At 41.2% G+C, this 23,914-nt stretch overlaps 1 protein-coding gene and 1 pseudogene across 1 annotated transcript in view; both read left to right on the top strand.

Annotated features, from left to right (window-relative positions):
- The first annotated feature begins 1,094 nt into the window (after positions 1-1,094).
- LOC147022711 (uncharacterized) lies at positions 1,095-9,960 on the top strand (annotated as a pseudogene).
- Positions 9,961-10,733: 773 nt separating this feature from the next.
- The window catches only part of LOC147022710 (protein-glutamine gamma-glutamyltransferase K-like), a 46,652-nt gene continuing 33,471 nt past the window's right edge, over positions 10,734-23,914 (top strand). The window contains exons 1-3 of the mRNA XM_085887507.1: positions 10,734-10,882; positions 16,976-17,164; positions 23,544-23,783. Coding sequence (XP_085743633.1) covers positions 10,867-10,882; positions 16,976-17,164; positions 23,544-23,783 — 445 coding nt within the window. The 5' untranslated portion in view covers positions 10,734-10,866. The remainder of the gene's footprint in view (positions 10,883-16,975; positions 17,165-23,543; positions 23,784-23,914) is intronic.

Genomic DNA, 23,914 nt, shown 5'->3' with positions numbered 1-23,914 from the left:
AGAACTCCGGGTCCTTCATTAGCTTTTTAATTTGCGGTCCAACGAACACCCCTGCCTTTATTTTTGCCGACGACAACTTCGGAAATTCCTCTTCCAAATGCTTGAAGGCAGCGGACTCATGATCTAGTGCCTTCACAAATTGCTTTATGAGCCCCAGCTTGATGTGGAGGGGTGGCATTAAGATCTTCTCCTGCTCAACCAGCGGTTGCCACTTCACGTTCTTCTCGCCAATGACAAAGCCCGTTCTTGATGGCCAGTCCTTCGTTTCATAATGTCTCGCTGTAGCTCGGCTATCCCAGTAGCAGAGGAAACAGGGATGTTTTGTGAAGCCGCCTTGCAAACCTGTCAAAAAGCCAATCATCTTAAAGTCTCCAATCACTTCCCAATCATGCTCTTCATACTTCACCAGGCGCAGCAGGTGCTTCACATTCTCATAGCCTTCCTTTAGCTGAACAGAGTGGGCGATAGGGATGCTTGGGTACTTGTTACCATTGTGCAACAGCACCGCCTTCAAGCTTCTAGTTGAGCTGTCCACGAACAGTCGCCAGTTGCTGGAATCATACAGGAATTCAATTTCTTCAAACAAGCCGTTGATGTCATGACAATAACACACTTTCTCATCCAGTGTGAAATACTGAGAGAATATGTCATGACGTTGTCTCTGTTTTGTTACCCGACATTTCTCGTCCAACAACTTCCACTGTTTCAACCTGGATGTCAGTAATTCTGCTTTTGATTTGGTGAGTCTGAGGTCCCTGATAAGATCATTGAGCTCCGCTTGGTTAGGGAAATGCGGAATAGCGGGGTATCTTCTGCAACAAAGACATCGTCATGGGCATCTTCTGTTTCGCTGCTGGAACTTGTGCAAGCATCTTTCGTGATCACCGGAGGAGGGTTGGGAACTGGAATCTCCTCACAATGCATCACTGGACGAAGAGATGATGGCACATTGGGGTAGTCGAACACATCCGTCTTCTTTCCCCTGCGGTGACACGTCACCACCACCATACAAAAGCAGTTGTTTGAGTGATCTGTTGGTTCCCGCCAGATTCTTGGCACACCAAACTTCAGTTTTCGTTTCTCCCCTCTGTACCATGACTACAGAGTGGACCGACAGCTTCCGCAAACCACGTGTGACGCCCAACTCTTGTCCTGGTCCCCTAATTGAACTCCAAAGTACGCCTTGTAAGCCGAACAGAAGAGGTTCCCTTTAATGATGGTGCACTTGACTGACTTGACATTCAGAAAGACTCCGCAGACATAGCAGAAGTTATCAGGATCATGCTTGCAGGAACCTCGAGCAGAAGCCATCATGAGACAATATCTTTTAATAAAAGAACAAATATAATAAGACGAGTTGAAGAGAAAGAAAGGAAACAAAATGTAACATATATCAAATAACTACTTGAATGAATCATATAAATCATACTTGAATAACCTACTTGAAAAAATCATATTTTTTTCAAAATAATTTCAAAATATTTTCTAAATCACAAAACGATCAACAGTATGCTATGTTTTACTTTTGATTAGCATATCCCTGTATGTTTCAACGCTGTTGTATAGTTTCATTAATGTTCAAATACCTTTTTCTGCAATTTTCTTCTGTAAATATATAATACAATTTTTTGTTATTTTTCAAAAAATCGGTGTAATTTCCTTAATAACGATTAGCGACATAAAATATATGCTTTTTCTTCATTCTTACGACCTAATAAAAGATAAACAACCAAAAAATTCACTCAAACATACTTTTTTTTTTGTTACATAATGTTACATGACCTTGCTGATGATTGGAAGTGCAGTAAGCTAATTAGGCTGTAGGTAAGGGAATTTAATGCTGTGTCGGCAGATTTCCAATTTCCCAGGTGGATATAGGAGATCACTCCTGAAGTGGAAAATAATAAGTAATAAAAAATAGAAGTAAAAAGAAAAACCCGTGAATACGTGAAGCGCCAATATCGATGCAGGTCACACTTTATGACACATGAATGCACGGGGTCCGTGAATAGCGATTCCGCGAATTGCGGGCTTCGACAGTATATGACAGTGATGTGTATTTTTAAACATATGTAAAATAAATTATTGAAGGTGGTTTGCAAGTTGTAGCATGGCAAAAGATATACAAAATTAATTTAATTCAAGGTGGTATGTCGGTAGCATTGATGATGAAGGTGTGGCAGGTTGTAGCACTTCGCCCTCTCCACCACAAGAATATTGTATACGATTGCACTCTTCCTGTGAACTTCTCACAAGAGATTTCTTCCACGTTCCCAAGAAGATGAATTTGGAACTTGTGCAAAGTGGTTTTGTTAATTCCTGGAGGCAGGGTGGAGCAAGTCAATGAATGATTGATGATACAGCCATCAGATAAATTGATGAAGAAGAAAAAATAGTCACCAAAATAACCTCGCGAAACAATTTGCTTTTAACAATCGTTGTTTAACAGAAAAAGCTTTCAAAAGCTGAGCTGCAACAATCTTGAAGGATATAATAAAACAATTGAAACACAAGCGCAGGGGAATAGATTCATAAAAAAAGAAAAAACATACAATGATACAAGTCCTCATTGAGGGTACAGACCCCAACCTCACTTTAAAAATGGGACGTATAGATTCTACACTTCCTCGAAACACCCACTCCCCCTGGAGTAGCATGAGGGTTGGGGGTGGTAGTCAAATTTATATTGTAACCATGGGTATTAATAAACCCCTCCCGATGGCAAGGTTCAGCAAACAAGCGTGCACGGTGCAATGTCCATCCATCCATTGGGACCATACTCTGTGTAGAGCGTTGGTGCTGCCTAAGCAGTCTCCTTGGCTATTGGGCACAATCCTTGATGGGTCACCACTCCGACACAGTATTCCAGCAAGCTGGCACTCATTTTTCCGACCTCGGAAGGATGACAGGCAGTCAACCCCACCTGGTATTAATTTAACAGCTGAGTGGGATTTGAACTCAGGTTCCCAGGTTCCCCAGCCCTCCACCCTAACAATTAAGCCAACACCAGGCGGTGCAATGTGCACAGGTGAAAATCCCAAGTCTTCTCCTCATCCTCGGTGGTAGGGGAAGGGGGGGGGGGAAAGGTGGATTATTTTGTATCAAACCCAATTTAAAAGAACATACTGATTTTACTGTCACTACCCTAACAGAGAAGACCATTCCATATATACACCACTCTCCAACTGAAAGACCCCTACCTTACTGCTGCCCAAACTCTCATCCGCTTTATTCTCAGGCTCCATGTCCCCTGGTCCTACTGAAGGGCCATTGTGCACTTATTCTCTCTACACCCTTCCTTATCTCAAACATCTCCATCAGATATCCTCATAATCGCCTCCTTTATAATGTATAAAGGCCACTCTCCTTCAGCCATTCCTCATAGTCAAATAACTGACCAAATACAACACTGGAGCATCAGGAGGAAGCCAAATAGACAAACATGGAATCATCAGGAGGAACCTGGATGGGATTCAGGTTTCTGCTGCTACTGCTCTACCCTCAACCCATCCAGGTGCAGCCAAACCTTATAAAAACTATTGCAGTATTCACCCCTCATTGGACCCCTTAGTCTATCGAGGTCCATAAACAATATAGTAGCTCAATATGTCAAACCCTCTCAATGGCGGCTTTGTCATTCCTCAGATGTGATGACCAAAATTGTACATAATATATGACTGTGCAGTGTTAACAGTACGTCTTTTGATTTACAACTTACCCTCTACAAATCCAACGTAATCCTGTTAGCTTTAACAACAGCTTCCTGCCATTGTCCTGTCCGATTACCCCCGTATCTGTTACCAGTTACCACCCCCAGATCTTTCTCCTGCAGGATACGCTCCAAGATCTCCCCTTGCATCGTGCAGTCTCTAATGTCAATATTCTTACCCATCCCAAGCAGCTTACATTTCTTTACGTTAAATTCCATCTGCCAATCTATTGTGCAATCCATTAAAATACCTACACTTTCATGAATGGAATTACTACCCTCTCTGCAATCTACATTACCTCCAATGTTTGTGTCATCTGAAAATTTAGAAAGCCAACTCTTAACCCCATTGTCCAAATCATTGATGCAATGAAATACATCCAGAGAATTGCCGAAATTGCTGAATAACCCCAAAAACATATACCTACTTGTGTACGATGCCATCACTACAATATCAGTACCAAGTATCCAAGTTTTCCATTTCTGTATACTCTTCGATGAGAGCAGTCAATTTGCTCATGATGGTAACAACACGCAGGGACTGTTAAATTAATGTACATTATATTTGTTGGTGTTTCCTTCTCCATTTTTATCTTTACTTTTGAAGTTATACTTATATATCTACTTTTGCTCATTTATTTTACTGTAAAGGTCCATAACCTTGACATCATAGTTTGTCCCAAACATAAGAGCTAATAGTGGGGCAACTTAGCATAACAATTGTGCATTTTGTGAGGAAAGCACCAAATTTGGCACACTAGTAGCCTATCATATTATGAACAGATTTGGATATTGGGCCATCTCAAAATTTTTGATGGCAGTGGAAAATGGCTGCCACAGCCATCAACGGCTGAATTTGAGATGGCCCAATATCCAAATCTGTTCATAATATGATAGGCTACTCATGTGCCAAATTTGGTGCTTTCCTCACAAAATTCACAATTGTTATGCTATATTTAGCTAAGTTGCCCCACTATAAAGCAATGCACCTTGTTTCCCGAAGGAGAGGGTATTGCATTTGGGTGCATTTGTCTGTGTTTGGTTGTTTGTCCACACAGAACTTTCATGTTTTTTCTCCGTAACCGCTTGCCAGATTGAGACGAAATTTTCACCATTGTTCCGAGTACATCTGTAGAATGTTGCAATGATCATTATGACGTCATAGGTCACGTGGTGTGGCAGCCGTATTGGAAAAACGGAAAAACTTTGGACCTCTGTATCTCTGAAACTGCACCGAGCAAAAAATTGAAAGTTGGCACATAGCAAGTAGTCCTCATGGGGAATGAGTATGATTTTCTTACGACGTCATAATTGCATATGTAGAATGCCACATCCGATCAGGATGACAATTTGAGGGTCATCTCCGTATAAAATGGTCCACAGAAGAAAAAAAGACATGACGTCATCAGTCACGTGATTCGTGACCGATCCAAAAACCTATTGTTTTAAAAAAAAACTTTCAAAAATATTCTTCTCTGAAGTGGCAAAACAGATCGAGGGGAAACTTTACACGTATGATCGCCTGTCCATGAGGAACAAAAGGGTCACATATGATATCATAGGTCACATTGTTTGACAGCCATATTGGATTTTCCCTAACACCTATAAATATGCACCACTCAAAAGAAGTCCAGGCGAGGGTCTGCAATCTCTGATTGCTCATTTTCTTGTTGAAAATGCTTTGAATTAATGGTTTTCTCCAGCTGAGGATGAGCTAAAGTTGGACATAATTTCAACAAACAAGATAGTCACTCACCCACTTTTGCAGTTTACCTACAGAGTGCATTCATCTCAAACAGGTGGATCACTGTTGACATTCAATGGCAGGTTGGCAGGTGCGGTACTGAGAAGCGGGAAAAGGAGAGCCGGCAGGGCTGAGAATGGGCAGGCAGATCAGATGCAAGAGAACTGACTGGGTGGGGGTGGGAGGGAACTGTCGGGGGCAGGAGAGCCAGTACATCAGTGGGTAAAGGGGTCTGAAGAGTTTTTAAGGTCTTAAGGGTCTTCCTCACTCACTTAAAATGCATTTTCCATCTTAAACAGTCAATTGTGGTCGTATTTTGTCATGATATATTTTAGTCGAGTGTTAAGGAGAACCCAAATCGAAAATGTTTTTTTTTTTCTTTTCAGAAAGCCATTGAAAATGAAGGCTTTGTGTTTCCCTTAATTTGAAGGTACTGGTATATGAGGGATTTTTTTTTATTAATTGATAAATCAGTTCTCTTACTCCACCATGGACACAGGACATACACTGCCCAGGCACCACGGACACCACAGAAAAAAATGGGTGGTGAATGCTTTGTCCCACGTTTCATGCTGACCAGGTGCCCTGTGTGTTATGGGATCATCCCATTTAACACTTTCCCCGGACGCCATTTGTACCGTGCCATAACTCAAATCGCCGGTGCATATGTGTAACTCGGCAGAGATTGTGCAAAATTTAAAGTGACAGTTGTTTCTTCCGCTCAATCGTGGGGGACACGGCACGGCACAACAGCACTGACAATGCACAGCAAATTACCGACTTTATAAATTGGAAAAAAGACACAAGGGATGGATTAGCGTTGAGGTGATCTGAGCATTTGGGTTCCTCTTTAGGTTTTGTCAGAGGATGTGAAAAATAATACCAAATGCCCAGTCACAGTCAGGAATGATTCTTAATGGAAAAACTGTTGGACGGATGGAAGTCGTGAGGGAGGCAGAAAGCGCGGGCATTGTAAAGTTATATTTCTCAAAGCAAATTGATCCTTTACAGAATTATACAACACTATTTTTAAACCATACATCTTCAAGGGACGGACATGGTGTGATGATTGTGAATAGGAACCTACTGTACACCACTTACCATAGCAAATAGCTTTGGCTTACTGCTGCACGAAAACGGTGAACGTATTATTTATTTACTTAGGTTCCAATTGTGCTTGGAATTGGGCCAGCTGTGCACTGAGCCAATGGGTGGAAGACACAGCTCGACCAATCAGGTGTGCTGGCCTTTGTCCGTGTTCTATGTCACGTGATATATGTTAACCAATGAGATTCCATCTAAATGAAAAAGCTGGAAAAGTGATCTTTAAAGGCTCAGGTGGTGGATGAAGATATCCTTTGGACAATCCCCAGATCAGATTTGGGCTGTGTGCCAAATTTGGTGGTTGTCAGTCCAGCGGTTCTTGCAAAAAAATGCGAACAAACAGACAGATAGACACCTGATGGTCCTTATATTTCCTGATGGTTAATGGCATGGTCCTTTTATTTCTTCAAGAGTTTGGTCTGCATCTGGCCATTGGTTTCTGAGAAGATTTTCAAATAAATTACCTGAATTTCAGGTGAAACCACCTTTTCAGCCTCTTATAGGGGCAGATCCAGATGGGGAGCACACCCCCATGAGACCAAACAATCTTGATCCATCATACGAAATTTGGTTGATATCGGTGGAGTAGTTTGTGAGATGTTTCAGTCAAATGTTAACATACATACAAAAAAGACGGACACCGAGAGACACTCTGCATACTTATTTCAAAGAAATAACCAAAACGTAAAGGGCCAAATTTAGGAAAGGCATTTTGCAAGCTTCTTGCGAGCACACACCAAACTCCTAAACGCTATCAAAGCCATCTTTGTTCAGGCACAGCTCATGACCAGGTTTAAATAGCAATTTATGAAGGGAGATTAGCTGTGTATGTAAACAGCTAAACAGCCATTTGGTTGTGCCTTTTAAGTTATGATTCATTCCGATTAATCATTTATTTTTTTCAGCACGTCATATAGGAGGTTACCAAACCAATTAACCTCACTGACACTGTATTGGCCTCGCTGTACAAGTTTTAGTTTGTGTGTTACGAAGGCAGCAGCATGTCGCCATAAAAAGAGGGGGCAATTATTCATTCAAGCAACGAATGGGTTTAATCGAGCGAATGAAGGTTCATCGGGGAACGATCCAAAACAGGAGAAGTGATGTGGGCACAAATAAGAAACATAGGGACAATACCCTGGGTGCTCACCTGGTTGTAGCTGGATAAGACAAACAGGGAACTTCTGGTAGGCATGAATAACCCACAAAATATGTAACAGAGAAATAAATACCTATGGATTCTTTTTTCATGCCATGCACAAACTTTGGTACATCACGAGTGATAAAGGTTGAAGTCAAGTTTCATCAGAATCATGCGTGTTGTTTCTGAAAAGAAAGCAAATACCACTTTTAGAGGGCAACCCCGACGTAGAATCCCTTGGACCCCAACCTTTTTAATGTTGTGAACAAACTTTAGTACATCACAGGCGATGAAAGTTGTGGTCAAGTTTCATCGAAATTGTGTGTGTAGTTTCTGAGTAGAAAGCAAATACCTATTTTGGGGGCAACCCCCCCTATATGTCGATCCCCTTAGACTCCGATTTTTCGCTGATCTGGAATTTACATTCCAGATAAGGTATTGTCATCACACGCCGTCCGTCCGTCCGTCTAATTTTTCGACTTCTCTGGCCAAACCGCTGGGCTTACCCAGCTGAAATTTGACAGCAATGTTCCTCTCCTGACTGTTAACAGGAATCGCAAAGCTCGTTCTGGTCACATGACTTTAAGTATGTCAAAATGGCCAACTTAATAAATTTCTTCAAAAATCTTCTTCTCCAGACCCACCAGTCAGAATGCCAGCAAATTAGGGCTACAACATTAGGCCCAGGTAGGGATGTTCAATTGCGAAGATCATGCTGATCAGTTCAGGTCAGGTCAGGTATGGGAGCATGCGTCAGAGCAGCGCGTCGCTGCGTCCACATGCTGATCACATGACCGGGAGTGTGTCAAAATGGCCAACATAGTCAATTTTTGGTAAAATCACAGAAATTCCTTCAAAAATCTTCTTCTCCAGACCCACCAGTCAGAATGATCGCAAATTTGAGTTCCAATATTTGGACAGGGTCTTGATGTTAAATTGTGGAGGTCATGCCAATCACATGACGGGAAATGTGTCACAATGACGGACTTCGTAAAAAGTTTTGAAAATCACGTAAATTCCTTCAAAAATCTTCCTCACTAGAGCCACCAGTCAGAATTCTACCAAATGTGGGTTACAGCTTTAGGCCAGAGCCCAGATAAGCTACAGGTCCAATGCTCCTTTTTTTATGCCATGAAAAATCGTTGGTACATCATGGGTGATGAAGGTTGGAGTCAAGTTTCATCGTAATTGGGTGTGAGTTTCTGAGAAGAAAGCAAATACATATTTTGGGGCAGGAGTGTTGCGGGTACCACCCTTACACTCCCATAGAGCCCGATTTTTCTAATGTCATGAAAAAAATTTGGTACTTCACGGTTGGTGAAGATTGTGGTCAAGTTTCATCAGAATTGCATGTGTGGTTTCTGAGAAGAAAGCAAATACCTATTTTTGAGGGAAACCCCTGTAGACAGACCCCTTTATGGCCCGATTTTTTCTTCATGCCCTGAACAAACTTTGGTACATACATGGTGATGAACGTTGTGTTAAAGTTTCACTGAAATCTGATGTGTAGTTTCAGAGAGGAGGTTGAAAGTATTTGTGGGTGGATGGACGGACAGAATGAAGACGTGCCATCCCATAAGCGCAACGGAACTACGTTCCAGGTGAGCTAAAAAGCAGCTCGCATGGGAAGATATTTCAAAAATGATGACAGCCAATTTTCCAGAGTGCACAAAATCTTCTGCCAGCAACCTCTGAGAACTCTGGAGGAGGATGAAGATGAAAGGCAAAGGCACTGGTTCTTGAGAAGAAACTCGACATGCAAAAAACCGGATGTGTGGATACTGACTGGTGAATTGGGAGAATAAATTGTTGCGATTTTTACAATCTAGCTGGAAGTTTGGATCAAGTACATAATGATGTGGATGATGATGCTCTGTCAGCAGCTCGTAGTCTGAAACAAGCTGCCAATATTTGTCTGATTCCAAAGACCAGCACAGCTGATTCTCACTTATGATAATTATATATATTTTCTTTACAATCATATTACATCATAATTATACAAATCATAATTGTACAAATCATACTTTACAATCATAATTATACAAATCATATTATGAAAATACAATAATTACTTTGTGAATCCATGCACATTCTTTCTAATCTATTGAAATATTGATGTATGTATTAAAAAAATACATGAAATTATTTTTCTATTATCATGCTGTTGAGGAGGAAGACGGAGTTCTGCTGGAAGAGCTCGAAGAAGACAATGATGATTGCAATTAAATGAAGAATGCTCGTACAAATAAAATGGCCAAGTAAAAAGGCAAAGGGTAATTTTTGTTTGTAGTTGTGCCAGATTGAAGAATGCTAAATTTGAAGCTGTCTCATCGTTCCTTATTTCAAGTAAAGAGGTTGCTGCTTTGTTGAAACTTGATGCTTGGAGACACCAGATTTGAGATGGTCAAGTGCATTGAGTCAATAGTATGTTTGTGGCCAGACTGCCAATATTCTGCTAAATTGATTTTTCCTCCAATTTAAAGATTTTAACTGAACAATTACTCCTATTATATTTTACTTCCTTTATTGTAGGCCAAAGACTTACTAATCAACCATCATGTTACTCCCCTTTGTAACCAGAGACCATCTGTGATATTAATTTGGTTACTTCGGCCATAGCACAAGTTAGTTGTGCATTAAGAAAGTGAAGTTTTCAAACTAAGACTTTATCTGGTTTTGGCCTGTGATTATTGTGTTTCGTTTATCGAAATAATTGTCTCATTTTATAAGGTATCATTATTGGCATGCACTTCCCTACCTCTGGTGTCGACATGGTTGAAAATTGCAGTAAAAAAATTATTTGAGAAGCAATGTGATCAGATTTCTTTTGAAGACATAACGATAAAAAACAACTGCATGACAACAAGGGATTTGACGAATCCGTATAAAAATTAACACAATTTCGACACACCACTGTCTAAACTGATCTTTGTAAAGCCGATAGTATCACCATGTCAAATTTGTAATGATTTTACCAAGGACACTGTAGGTGTGGTCGACGATAGCTTTTGCCTTTGGGCGTTGGATTGGAAATCCCGGCTTGGGCTTAATCCATCCCAGTGTTGGTTTGGCACTATATATTTGAGGTGCTAAGTCAGTTTAGCAGAGGCAAAGTGAAGGAGCCAGTCAAGTTACTTTTTCATCTTTCTTCAAAATCAAGCAAAGAAAATGTCCTTTTGCGCTGGTGAGTGCCATTTACAGATGTGTCTGTGATTGCAAGTCATTGATACATGTTGTGCAAAGTGTAAAAACAAATTGAAACCAAAGAGTGAATTTAAATTGTACTTTTTTTGCAACTGTAAAAATTATCCAAAGGCTCAAGTCGCAGCAGTTCGAAGCACTTTGCTCACGATGCAGAGATCACATTGTTAGAATCCGATGTATTATTCGCATTGTCTTCGTGTTCTTGTACTTGATTTTCGCTAAATGTTAATCCAACAATCCAAGCGAATGTAAAAATAAAAAAAAATAAAAAAAATCCTTTAGTACTTCAGGTTTCGACTTTTGGATCTTGGTGAAGAATATGCATTGCTTTTACATTATTCAGTATAACATGAGATTGCACAGATGAATATGAACGAAACAAATGTTAAGATATTGCTGAGTATTGATTATAGTGTATCTGATGTTGAGATATCTGATATCGGATGTTGAGTCTATATTTTGCCAGACCTGTCATTGTGTGTGTTCTTGCATTACTTTTCAGGACTAAGATATGTACTGTAAGTAATGCATGGCATTGATGTCGTCGTAATTTTATCGTAATTCCTTGTCTATTTCAATTCATTTTCTATGGATGAGTTAAAAAAAAGCAAAGGCAAAGAGGAAATTGGCCTCAAACAATGGTGTTATTGGTGCAATGCATATTTGTTATATCAAGTGGTTGGAGAAGCATTTTGTCTCAGCATATGAACAATTCTAAGCTAATGGGGTTTTTTTTGGAAGTCAAGTATGATATATGGTTTGCAAAAGACTGAATGTGGATGATAGTGAAGTGTAAAATTTTGAGGGATTAACTGAACTTCTTCAAGCGGTTTGTCAGGGAAGTAGATGGGAGGGTTTGCCAGATGGTCCTTTTGGAGATGTAGAGTTAGAGTCGAAGATTTTCTAGAATCGAAAGAGATATTCCAAGTGTTGGATGATTTCATGACGTATTTGAAAAAACTTTTTTTTTTTAAACCTTTGCTAGCGAAGGTGGACGGAGGTTACGTTTTCATCCCTGTCTCTTTGTTTGTCTGTCTGTCTGTGAGCAGGATATCTGAAAAAGTTATGGAAGGATTTGGACGTATTTTAACAGGACATGTTGGGTGTGTGACTAGGAAGAATTGTTTCAATTTTGGTGAAGATCCAGATCTGGATCCGGATACGAGAATGTTTTTAATTTTTCAAGAGATTCTTCACCATTTAGAGGTGGGGTCAAAAACGATACATAGTATGATCGACACGATAAGAGAGCCATTTGTCTGTGTGTCTGTCACCATTTTTCTCAGAGATGGCTGAACGGATCTTCGTCAAACTTTCTGAGGTTCATCAGTGTGTGCCAGAGTGTCTTACACAAAAAAAATTGAAATATTTGAAAAAAAAACAAAAAAAGGTCGATTTTTAGGGGTGGGGATAAAAAAAAACTCACTTGATAGTGTGTGTCTAAGCCTTTTTGATTAATGATATTTGTATTCAAGTACAATACACATACACATAAATATATAAATAAAACATTACCAGTCATTGAAATATATATATATATATATATATATATATATATATATATATATATATATATATATATATATATATATATATATATATATATATACTTCTTCTGGAAGTGGTCAAAGTTGGCGGTACATCTTCTTCTTGTTCATAAACAGCCCCATATTTATTGATCGGGGGCAAAATTAACCCAGAAACATCTAAGACACATTCACAAGCATCCATTCACAAATAGCATCAAATTCCACTTATAAGGTAACACTTTTACAATGCCTTGTCACCAATAAATCTACAGGGTGTTTACAAAGTCCCGTTATCCCCTCTGCAGCACCTGAAAAATTAATATAATGACCACACAAGAGGTATAAATGTATTTTATTGTCATAAAAATCTAAATATTAGCATCGACACGACACGAAGATACGAAATGTACCAGGGTATATGATGATTCAGTGGGGGGGGGGGGGTAATGGGTTTTGTAACCACCCTGTACAGCACAGTACATCTCTCTATGTAAGAAGTTGATTTTGTTACCTCTTGCCTTTGTGTCTCTTGGTCACTTGACAGTTGCATTGCCACGGAGTTTCCGCAAATATCATGGGATTGTGAGTTGGACAGGTGACTGTGACGGGCCATTTTTAAATTGCGGCATAGTGCCTAAAACTTTCTAGCTATGTGAAAGGGAATATTAAATGATCCCCGACCCCATTTCTTAATTGGTGTAGGGAAGTGTTTCAATCTCCCACAAAAAAAAATTGACCGGGTAACACCAGGCAATGCCGGGTACGCCTGCTAGCCTACTCTAAATGGACGAGGTGTGTGTGTGTGTGTCATGTTTCTTTGTGAAGTTCTACTGGAGCTTTCTGATGTGAAATGTGATACACCAAAATAATCCGCATGATCTGCTGAGTTGATTAGGCCAATTAACTACAAAGAACCCAGAAGAATTCACATGTTTTAAACGCATGCCATGTTCAGGTATATAGAGCAGCTTAATCGGTCCTTCCACTGCATGGCATTCCAATTACAAAATAAAGAAGAAAAACAATGATAACATTGTAACAAAGCATATATTAATTAATAATAATAATATTAGCAACAATAATAATAGCATAATTTTTCAATAATAACAATGAACTGAACGTATAATCACTGCCCTGGCCCAAGCACATCTGGGCTAGGTTTAAAAGACAAGCTAATGCTCAAGCAGCACAGCAGGCAGGTATGCTAAAAGGCCGGAAAGACCAAATCATATTTGGTTAAATGGATCAACGAGCCCACTAGTACTTCAAAAAGTTGTGCCAAGTGATGACGAAACGTTCAATCCAGTTGTGGCTGTGGACTCCCTTTGAGCAGGATATCTCAAAAATTTGTGGACCTCACCACAAAGCGATAGGTGACAAATCGAATCCCAGTCAGGTCAGGTCAGGTCTGGGAGTAACGAACAAGCTGATGAGAATTTAGTTGAGGTATGGATACAGATTCAGCCTATCAATAGGCTACAAAACGTAAACTGTTCTGCCTGGTGGAGGTATGCACTCTACCAAGTGCTATTCTAGTTACTCTTCAAATTGTTTACGGACGAGCTATTCACGGTTGATCCTGATACTTGGTTGATGTATTAACAACTATAAAATACAACCCGTCACTTCGATGATGGGAGTATTATGGGTGGGGGAGAGAGAAAGAGAGGAGGTGTGAGAGAGTGAAGTGGGGAGTGGGAGCAAGGAGAAGGTGAGGAAGAGGGGAGATAAAAAGAGGGGGGGAGACTGAGGAAGGGGGGAGAGTGATGTCTCACCACACATTGCTATACACTCTAGAAAGGGGGGGGATGGGAGGGAGGATGATGGGGGAGAGAGTAAGGAAGGGGGAAAATGGGTAAAGTGTGAAAAATGGTGAAGGTGAAGTGGGGTGTTCTGGACTTGCGTTTGGTTGGGGAAAAAGGGGGGAGGGGCTCTTTACTTGCATTTGGTAGGGGAACTTGAGGGAAAGCGGGAGATTGGCGAATGGTCCCATCTGTTGGCATTAGTACAGGATTGAACAAAATGGGGTACGTTAAAACAGCATGGTAAAACGGGCCATGCTAAACACTGCCTGGAGACATCCATGGGGGGAGGGGTGAAGGGGGGAGGGGCTTTGGGAAAAGATCAGTGTGAGAGGAGGGGAAGGGAAGGAAGGGCATTTTCCTTCAATTGTCGAAAAATCTGCACCAGTGTTTGTGCCTTTATTTAATTTCCACACACGTATTACAACTAAAATGTGATGAGCTCTAGAATCTCTTAACTTGAGCCAAATTTCAAAATTTAGACTGCAAAATTGATCTTAGCAGCATTCGTCCAATTAACACATTCTTTCACACCTCTTCCTCTCCTCGACCTCTGGAGAGTTGTATCGTGGAGGAGCGGGTTTGGGAGGAGGTTATCATGAGGGGAGAGGAAGAGAAGGCAGCATGAGGTGAAGGGAAGGCACCATGAGAGGAGGGAATGGGAAGGCAACATGATGGGATGGGGAGACAGTCTGAGTGAAGGGGAGGGGAAGGTAGTGTGAGGGGAGGAGAAGGGAAGGCAGTGTGAGGGGAGAGGAAGGTAATGCAGCATTCCGGCCCGAAAGTGCTTTCAATCCTCGATTGTGAAAGTTAACTAGTTGCTGTTGCAGACTTTGGTTTCTTTGAATCTGTGTTCTCATCCATCACGAATAGGAACTCTCACTTGTGTTTGGTTCATCAAATGTTTTAGCATCTTGGAAATATTACAGTGATGAGCAATGTGTCTTGAACAAAGTGAGTGTGCAACTTTTGAACTGTCTTCTTTAACCTTCCCAAAATAGTTCCAAACTGAACTTCTGGCTTTTTGAATGACATGTTGTCAAAACTTTAACAATCAAATACTTATCACTTATCAGTCGATGCATTGCCAACCCATCCATCAGCAAAGCAATCAGTACACTTTACCGGCTAACTTTAAATGCCTTGCTATTCCTTGAAAAGGAATGCCATTGGGGTGAGTTTAGTTTGTAAGTGACTTACTTTTGCTGCTATATTGCAAGCGGGATGCCCCAGGGGTGTGTTCCTTTTCAATTAATACATTAGGAAGGCCATGTGTAACTGGATCTTGCCGAACAGGGTCAAAAAATTTCTTCCCCAAAACAACGCTTGTTTCTTGGATGTAGGAATGACTCGGAATCAACATCAATTTCAGTTCACCACTCGATTCCTTTCAATTCCATGGTTGGAATCAAGAATCTAATGCTTTGGAATTGATTCTGCCCACCACGATTAATCACTCAGGCAAGCGCTCCAACAAAATGGTTGATTAGGCCTAAGTCACATTTGACACGGCAGCCGTGGGGTCTCCAAAATCTATGGCCACTAGCAATTATATGGCGGCCGCAGTATTTCCACGGTCACACAATGTAGCAGTCACATGTTTTTATTTTTCGGGGAGCCGCACGGCGTATTTTGGCCTAAGTCACATTTGCTCTACGGCGAGGATATGGCGGCCGTACGCCCTCTGAATTGGCAGAAACGTGCGGCGGCCGCAGAGTTTCTGAGGTGGCCTCAGGGTGGCCCTAAGGAGAACGTAATTTTTTTTTGCAATTTTTTGGGGGTTGGCAAAATTCATTTTTCATTGATAAGAGCTTACGGCAGCCGCACAAATAACACAAGCCCACTGTACGCCCTAGGTATGGTCGACGTGGAACATCTATGTCATGGCTACGGCTTGTCGAATTGCTACGGCCAACCTAGAAATGAAAAAAAGTTATAACTCCGCGCTTTAATTCCACGGAGACCCCTATGGCCTGTAAAAGATTGCCATATGGCGTAGGGCCACCCTGAGGCCACCTCAGAAACTCTGCGGCCGCTGCACGTTTCTGTCAATTCGGGGGGGGGGGGGGTCCGGCCACCGTATCCTCGCCGTAGAGCAAATTTGACTTAGGCCAAAATATGCCGTGCGGCTCCCCGAAAAATAAAAACATATGTGACTGCTACATTGTGTGACCGTGGAAATACTGCGGCCGCCCGATAATTGCTAGTGGCCGTAGATTTTGTAGACCCTACGGCCACCGTGCGAAATGCGAAATCCGAAAGAAGCAAATGTCAACACATTTTCTTTCCGAAAAGATTTCGATGGAGCATTTCTTTGAGATGATATTTTTTTTTTGTTTTCCTCACAAATGTGTTTGGATTTGCTGTTGCTGAATGAACCCATTCGTAAAGCTGTTGTCCATCATCGAGTGAGTCTTATGTTGTCCTCTTCCCCATATACTTTGTACTACATTTATTGCACACAGAGTAATACATCTCATGCTGTTTGGCTGTGCTGTTGTAAGACCTTTTTGGGCACGACTATTATATAATTTTCACAACAAGAAGGAAGCATCGTCATTTACATGTTATCCGAGAGGGTGACAATCGTATCCTTTGGAAATTCATCTTCATAAAGTCTCTTAACTATAATTAAAAAAATTGTCCAATGACATTAAATGGCAGAAGGAGTGATTTGATTTGTATGTATAAGAGAAGTGAGAAAGTTTTTACATGTTTAAACCTGTTATGTGTGCTTCTCAGGAAACAAACTGGAGGTGGTCAAAATTGACCTCCTCAGTGACCGTAATGGTATGAACAAAATGAGGCACAATACCTCCAAATATGAATATGATGAGCTGATTGTACGGAGAGGGCAATCTTTCAAGATCAAGGTGACATTTAGCAGAAGATTCAATCAAAACTCTGAAATCATTGTGCTGGAAATGAATGGTAAGCAAACCTGCATTTATATTATGCTTGGCAAAGAAGTAAAACTATTTTGTCTCTCTGACAGTTAAGTTTCTACATCTCTGACATATTATAACATTCTTAAAGATGTTGCTTTATCAAGCAAATGCATATCATATTCCAAGTAAAATAGTGTTCCATTTTAAATTTAAAATTGGTAAAAATTTTTACCAAATATAAAGTGTTCCATACAGTGGTGTCTACATTGAAAATTCAGTATATCTGGACTTACCTCACCTGAATCCGTGTCCAACCTCTGCCACAATAAAATATCAAGTCTGAACACCCATACACATACAATTCACGTTCCACAGTCGATATTTTTACAGGGTCTAATGCTCATGGAAGGGCGGTTAAGCAAAGGGTGTTGATCTTTTATGTGCAATAATGGATCTTCGAGAGTGGTAAATCCTCCCATAATTGTGTAACTTTGGTGTAACTTGGAAAATCCACCCCCACTGGGAGCAGCACTATGTCATATTATATATATTTATACTCCCACCATTCTGAACCCCCTGGACCTATTCATTTTTTTACCACCTAAATCCTAGCTCTGCACTCCTCAGGTCAGGTCAGGTATGTGTGCATGCACCACAGCAGTGTGTCGCTGCGTCCACTTTCTGCTGGTACTCAAGGGGCCTCCATGTCCATACAGCCGCAGCTGATGCTCACGGATGATGCAGGCAACAAATCTCATTTGAGTCTCTCTCAGCAACCGCTCGTTGGACACAAAGTCAGACCAGTGATAACCAAGGATTCTCCAAAGAGACCTGGTACCAAAGGAATGAAGTTTTTGTCTCACATCCCTGGTCGGAGTCCAAGTCTAACATCCATAAAGGAAGACTGTTAGCAACAAGGACCTGCACATTCGGACTTTCGTCCTCCCGCACAGGTAATGGCAGCACCACATCCCATCTTCCACTGAATCCATGACTCCCCAGACCCGACACAGACGTCTATTGACCTCTGGTTCACAGCCAGCAGAGACATGAATATCACTGCCAAGGCAAGTGAATCTCTCCGTGACATCAACATCCTAACCACAAATGGGTACAGACAAGATAGCAGCATCCAATATGTCATTAAAAGCCTGGATCTCACTTTTGATCCAGGAAACCCATAATCCCAGCAGCTCCGACTCCTCATTCAGCACCTCGAGGTCCCTCCAAAAGATATCCAGAGTCTCTGCAAAGATGACAGCATCATCTGTGAAATCAAGGTCAGAGATCTTGACATTCCCAAATGATGCACCCCAGCTTGATCTCTCCAACATCCTCCTCAGAATCCAGTCCAGACAAGCACTGAAAAGATTGCGGACCAGTACACACCCCTGACAAACTCTAGAAATAACTCGAAATAAGTCAGACATGGTACCACCACATCTCAGCACTCTCAGTACCAAAATAAAGTTCAGACATCAAATTGCTCAGTTTTGGTGGCACCCCACGAAGACCAAGAATCCTCCAGAGGACATCCCGATTCACTGAGTTGAACGCTTTGCAGAGATCAACATAGGCTGTGAGCAGCCCCTGCTGAAACTCTCGTCTGCATTCAGTGAGGACCCAAAGGGCAAGGATATGACCAATCGTTGACCTCTTTGGTGTAAAGCCTGACTGCTCAGTGCGCTATTGCTCAAGCAGATGTTGGCAAACCATATCAAGAAGATGGTGGCAAACACTCTAATCCAAGCAAAGACCTTGCCCGGCACTGAGAGCAGCGTCACTTCTCAATAGTTGTTGCAGTCCTGGCGATCACCCTTCCCTTTCAGAGAGAGAAAGCAAGGCCTCTCTTCCAGTCAGTTGGGATGATGCCTGTGTTCCAGGCAGAGCACAGATCTGCATGCAACAACACGAGTTCAGCATTTCCATCAGCCTTGAGAACTTCAGCATGGATTCCACAGATCCCAGGAGATTCACCCCATTTCAACTAGTTCACAGTAGTCTGTGTTTCCACAAACGAAGGTGGATCACAGCTGATTGGAAGGTCAGCAAGAGGGATTGTAACACCCCTGACATCCAACTCAACAGCTGGTGGATCAGCATGGTACAGCCGCTCAAAGTAACCGGCCCAGCGGGCCTTCACTTCTGTCAAGAGCCCTCCACCCTCCGCTCTAACTGCAGTACAGCGTTGGGCTTAGAGGAACACATTGCATCAATTCCCCTGCAAGTTATATGGGAATTACTTAACCACAGGTGATGTTCTACCCCCTCACAGATTCTGCACACATAGGCCTCCTTGTCCACCCTCAGTGGATGTACAGTTTTACGCCTCAACTCCATAAACAGCTCAGCTCTGCCATTAAGCCTGACCCTGCAACTTTGGTCAATGGTATCCATTGTCCCTTTACAGACAAAATTCTTCTTCTCCCGACAGTGAGTTCCAAAACAACCACAAGTAACACGAAAGACGGTGGTTTTGAAGGCACTCCACAACTCTTCAGGATTCCCCAAAGCACCCAGACCTCCAAATCTCCACTCAGCCTGTTTGCAAACTCCTCAGCTGCTCTCTCATCCTTGAGCTTGCCAACATCAAGCCGAGGCCGGGATGGTACCATTCTCCTGGATTTAATCTGCAAATTGCTACCACAAGCCTGTGGTCAGTGTTGAGGAACTGAGCACTCCGATGAACTCTGTAGTTCTCTATCATCCTCCAGTGACCATCAACGAGCATATGGTTAATCTCCTTTGCCACACCACCTGCATTGCAATACTAAGTCCATTGATGAGCCTGTGGGTGCTGAAACCATGAACCAGCCACCCTAAGTCCATGACTTATTTCAAAGTCAAGGAACTTAGTGTTATTCTGGTTCACAGTTCGAGACCCATGGGGACCAACACATGTCTCATAACCATCCCCATCAGTTCCAGTCGATGCATTGAAATCCCCCAAGACCAGAAGAGTATCTCGCCTGGGGCACTGATCAACCACAGACTCGTGCATGGCATAGAATGTGTCCTTCATGGTGAGATCACTCGCCTCAGTCGGAGCATAAACAGAGACCAGGGAAACGACACCCAAGGAGTGATGAATCCTTCATCTCATTATATGCTCACTTACCGGTGTTACCTCAGTTATCATTGAAGTCAGCTTAATGGACACAGCTACCGCAACTCCTTGGTCATGGTAACCATCAGAGCGATTAGACCAATAGTATGTGTAACCACCCACCAAGATCTCGCCACTATCCAGTCTCCGAACCTCAGAGAGAGCTGCAATACCAATGTTCAAATGCCTGAGCTCCGATGATAATTGTGACAGGTGATAATCCTCTCTTTTGGATAGGACATTCCAGGCACCCTCCCGAAGGCAATGCCTCAGGTTATTCCAAGGTGACCGCCGTCTGGTGGACGACACCTCAGCACCTCCTCGGCACACACTATGACAATCTGACCCTGGAAGGTTATCCGATGGTTTCCCTCCTATCATCAAAGAGTTGGAATCCCGAAGGCTTTGCCCCAATCCCGTCATCCGGTGAGCTGCCCTGCGGAGGGCAACTGCACAGAAGGTACTCCCATGGAGTGGGTCTTCAATTTCGTTTGCGTTTTTCTTGTGTTTTGCAGAGTGAAGGGTATTTTGCTGGCCAGAGTGTAAATCCTGCCACCAACCTCCTAATAAAAAGTTACCCAATTGGAGGAGGACTTCCTCAGACACAGTTAGGCATGACATATGGATGGTCGTTGGCTCACAAGTAGCTCCTCCACCATTTGACAGGTTTTTTTTTATCCTGCTGGGTGTCCATATCATACACCCTCCTCACCAGGATACCTGGTGGGGGAGATGGTTTATTTGTCGACAACCCGACCATGAAACATGGTTCGTACAGGTTTACATGGTACCTGTAGCAAGTCACAGATGTAATCTGGCCTCACCCCAAGTACAACCATGAGTTTTCAACGAATTTCATGCAGCAGTTCAGGAATGCATACATCAAACAAACAAACAGAGAAACAAACACACAAATCAACACAAACAAAACAAACACACACAAAAAAAAACACAAACAAATTTTACAAACATGCAAATAAACACAATCAGAACAAAAAAAAAACACAAACAAAACATACAAATAAACAAAAACAAACAAAAAGTAAATACAAACATTACAAATAAATACAAAAAACATACAAATAAACACAAATAGAACATACAAATAAACACAAACAAAACACACAAACAATGCATTAAAAACAAAGTCACAAACATAGGAATAACCACAAACAATACATAGAACAAATAGACACAAAAAACAAATAGACACAAGCAAAACACACAAACACAAATAAACACAAACAAAACATACAAATAAATACAAATAAAACATTCAAATGAACACAAACAAAACTTACAAACACACAAATAAACACAAACAATACACAAACAAAAAACAAATGAACACAAACAAGACATACAACCACACAAATAAACAAAAAAAGGAAGCAAACACAAACAAAACATACAAATAAACACAAACAACACAAATAAACACAAAGTACGCAAACAAAGAAAATACACAAACAGACAAACAAATGAAAAATCACTCATAGAGTGACACTTGGAAAAACAGAACAAAGTAGAATTCCACTCGGTGCGGTGCCTACCTCTACTCAGCTGAACAGTTTAGGTTTTGTATCCGACTGATGGGTTGGATCTGAACTAAAATCGAATCTGCTTGTTCTTGTCGTCTCACAAACTCATCCACCAAATTTTGTCAGAACTCGTCCACAACTTTTTGAGATATCATATGTATCGTTTTTGGCCCTATCTCTCAATTTTAGAAATTAGGCATATCTTGACTGTTTGACCTTAAAATAATTGGTGGTTAACTTCGTTGACCTGAAATGCAAATCCTGTTGAAATTTCAAGTCAATCGGATGAAAATTGAGGATTTTAGATATCTCACCTAAGTTGTTGACCTTTTGGCTTATATTTACCTGAAAAATATTAGGTGGTTGAATCAAATGACCTGATCTGCTAATGGTCTTCAAATATCAAGTTAATCAGATTAAAATTGAGGATTTTAGCCTTTGTTGACCTTTTAACCTATGTTGAACTTTTAGCATATATTGACTTCAAAAACTAATAGCTGTTTGAATTAAATGACCTGATATGCAAATGCTCTTCAAATTTCAAGTCAATCGGATGAAAATTGAAGATTTTAGAAATGCGGCCTATTTTGACCTTTTGGCCTATGTTGACATCAAACATAGTTGGTGGTGAATTCAGTGAACTGATGTGCAAACTTTTTTCAAATCTGGTCAATCGGATGAAAATTGAGGATTTTAGAAATTCAAAAAGGTTGTTGACCTTTGTCCTATGATGACCGTTTGACCTCAAAAATAAATACGATTCCGTCGGGCCACCAACTTCACCATTTGGTGAAGTTTCGTGAAGATCGGTTTGAAATTGTGTCCTGTAGGCAATTCAAGGTGAGCAGACAGAAAAGCAAATGGAGGTGATCAACATACTTGTCAAATTTTTTTTTAGACAGAGACATGAGACAACACTTTATTTGACTACAGAAAAACACAGCTGATGATCTTGGAGAAATTTATGTAACTTCCCAGAGCAGCATCTCTCTTCTCTCCTCAGTCTGCCAGGCAATTCATGAGAAATATTGTGCCTCCTCCGCACCCTTTCTCATTGGAATACCAACAATTGGTGTTTTTCTGAGCTTAGATTCTTTAAATGCTGAGAATCAAGCAGGGTAGCAGCATGCACCATTTTTAAAGTCTTTGGTATTGTCGCATGGACAGCAACTTCCCTGCAGGATGGAAACACACCTGAGTGGATACCATGCAGGTTAAAGCTAAGACTTCAATGATGGCTGAACTTTCACTGTTTCTCACCAGCCGGCGCCGGGTGTCTTTCTGCTGGTTTCTGAGCCAGTGGGGATATTTATACGCTAGCTCTAAAACAAGATTACAATAATTTAACCTTCCAAGGGCTCCAAATGAACCTGATCATTCGCTTAAAACAAAATCGCAGCAAGACATGCAATAATATATATATATATATATATATATATATATATATATATATATATATATATATATATTATTACATGAGAATGGTACAACACAAACAACGAAAGACAAAAATACCAAATCTCAAAACATTTATATTGGTTTATTTTCATTCCCGTATGATTATAGTGAGATGGGCTTCTTTGACTTCAATTAAGAACTGCAGAGTCAAAAGGAAACCCAAGATTTTACGGCTCCCACCACATGTTCCCTTTCCTCCACTTTGGTTTTCAATTTGTACCGGGAAAACGCAATTAATATTTATACGAGTAGAGACAATATTATGGCTGAGTTATGGTATCGAAATATTGAACTTGTCCTTTCATGTGCACCTACAGGAAATGGTAAGCGTTACATAATCACCGAATCCAACAACGGCGACGAGGCAACATGGGGATTTGTCGTAAAAAAGCAGAACGGTGACATTGTGACGCTCAACGTGTGCACCAGTGTCGACTGTCCTGCCGGGAGATTTCGTTTCTTTGTGTGGACACTGAGCAAGACGTATTCAAATGTCGCACTTTCACAGTACAATCCAAAGAACGACATCTACGTTCTCTTCAATCCATGGTCGCAAGGTAAGAGAAATTGATAAAATAATGGCTGTCTGATGGATTTGTTTGCATGCATGAGGGATAGCCGAGAAAAACTTGATAACCTATACTTGTTCCATTTCTGCTTCTTCTCCAGTTTTCCCTTCCACTTCTGT

This window comes from Eptatretus burgeri, chromosome 7 (assembly GCF_056783735.1).
Source record: "Eptatretus burgeri isolate ZD-2024b chromosome 7, Ebu_testis_v1, whole genome shotgun sequence".
In the NCBI taxonomy this organism is placed as follows: domain Eukaryota; kingdom Metazoa; phylum Chordata; class Myxini; order Myxiniformes; family Myxinidae; genus Eptatretus; species Eptatretus burgeri.
Note: the sequence above shows the minus strand (reverse complement) of the source record. Positions and strands in the feature narration are given on the sequence as shown.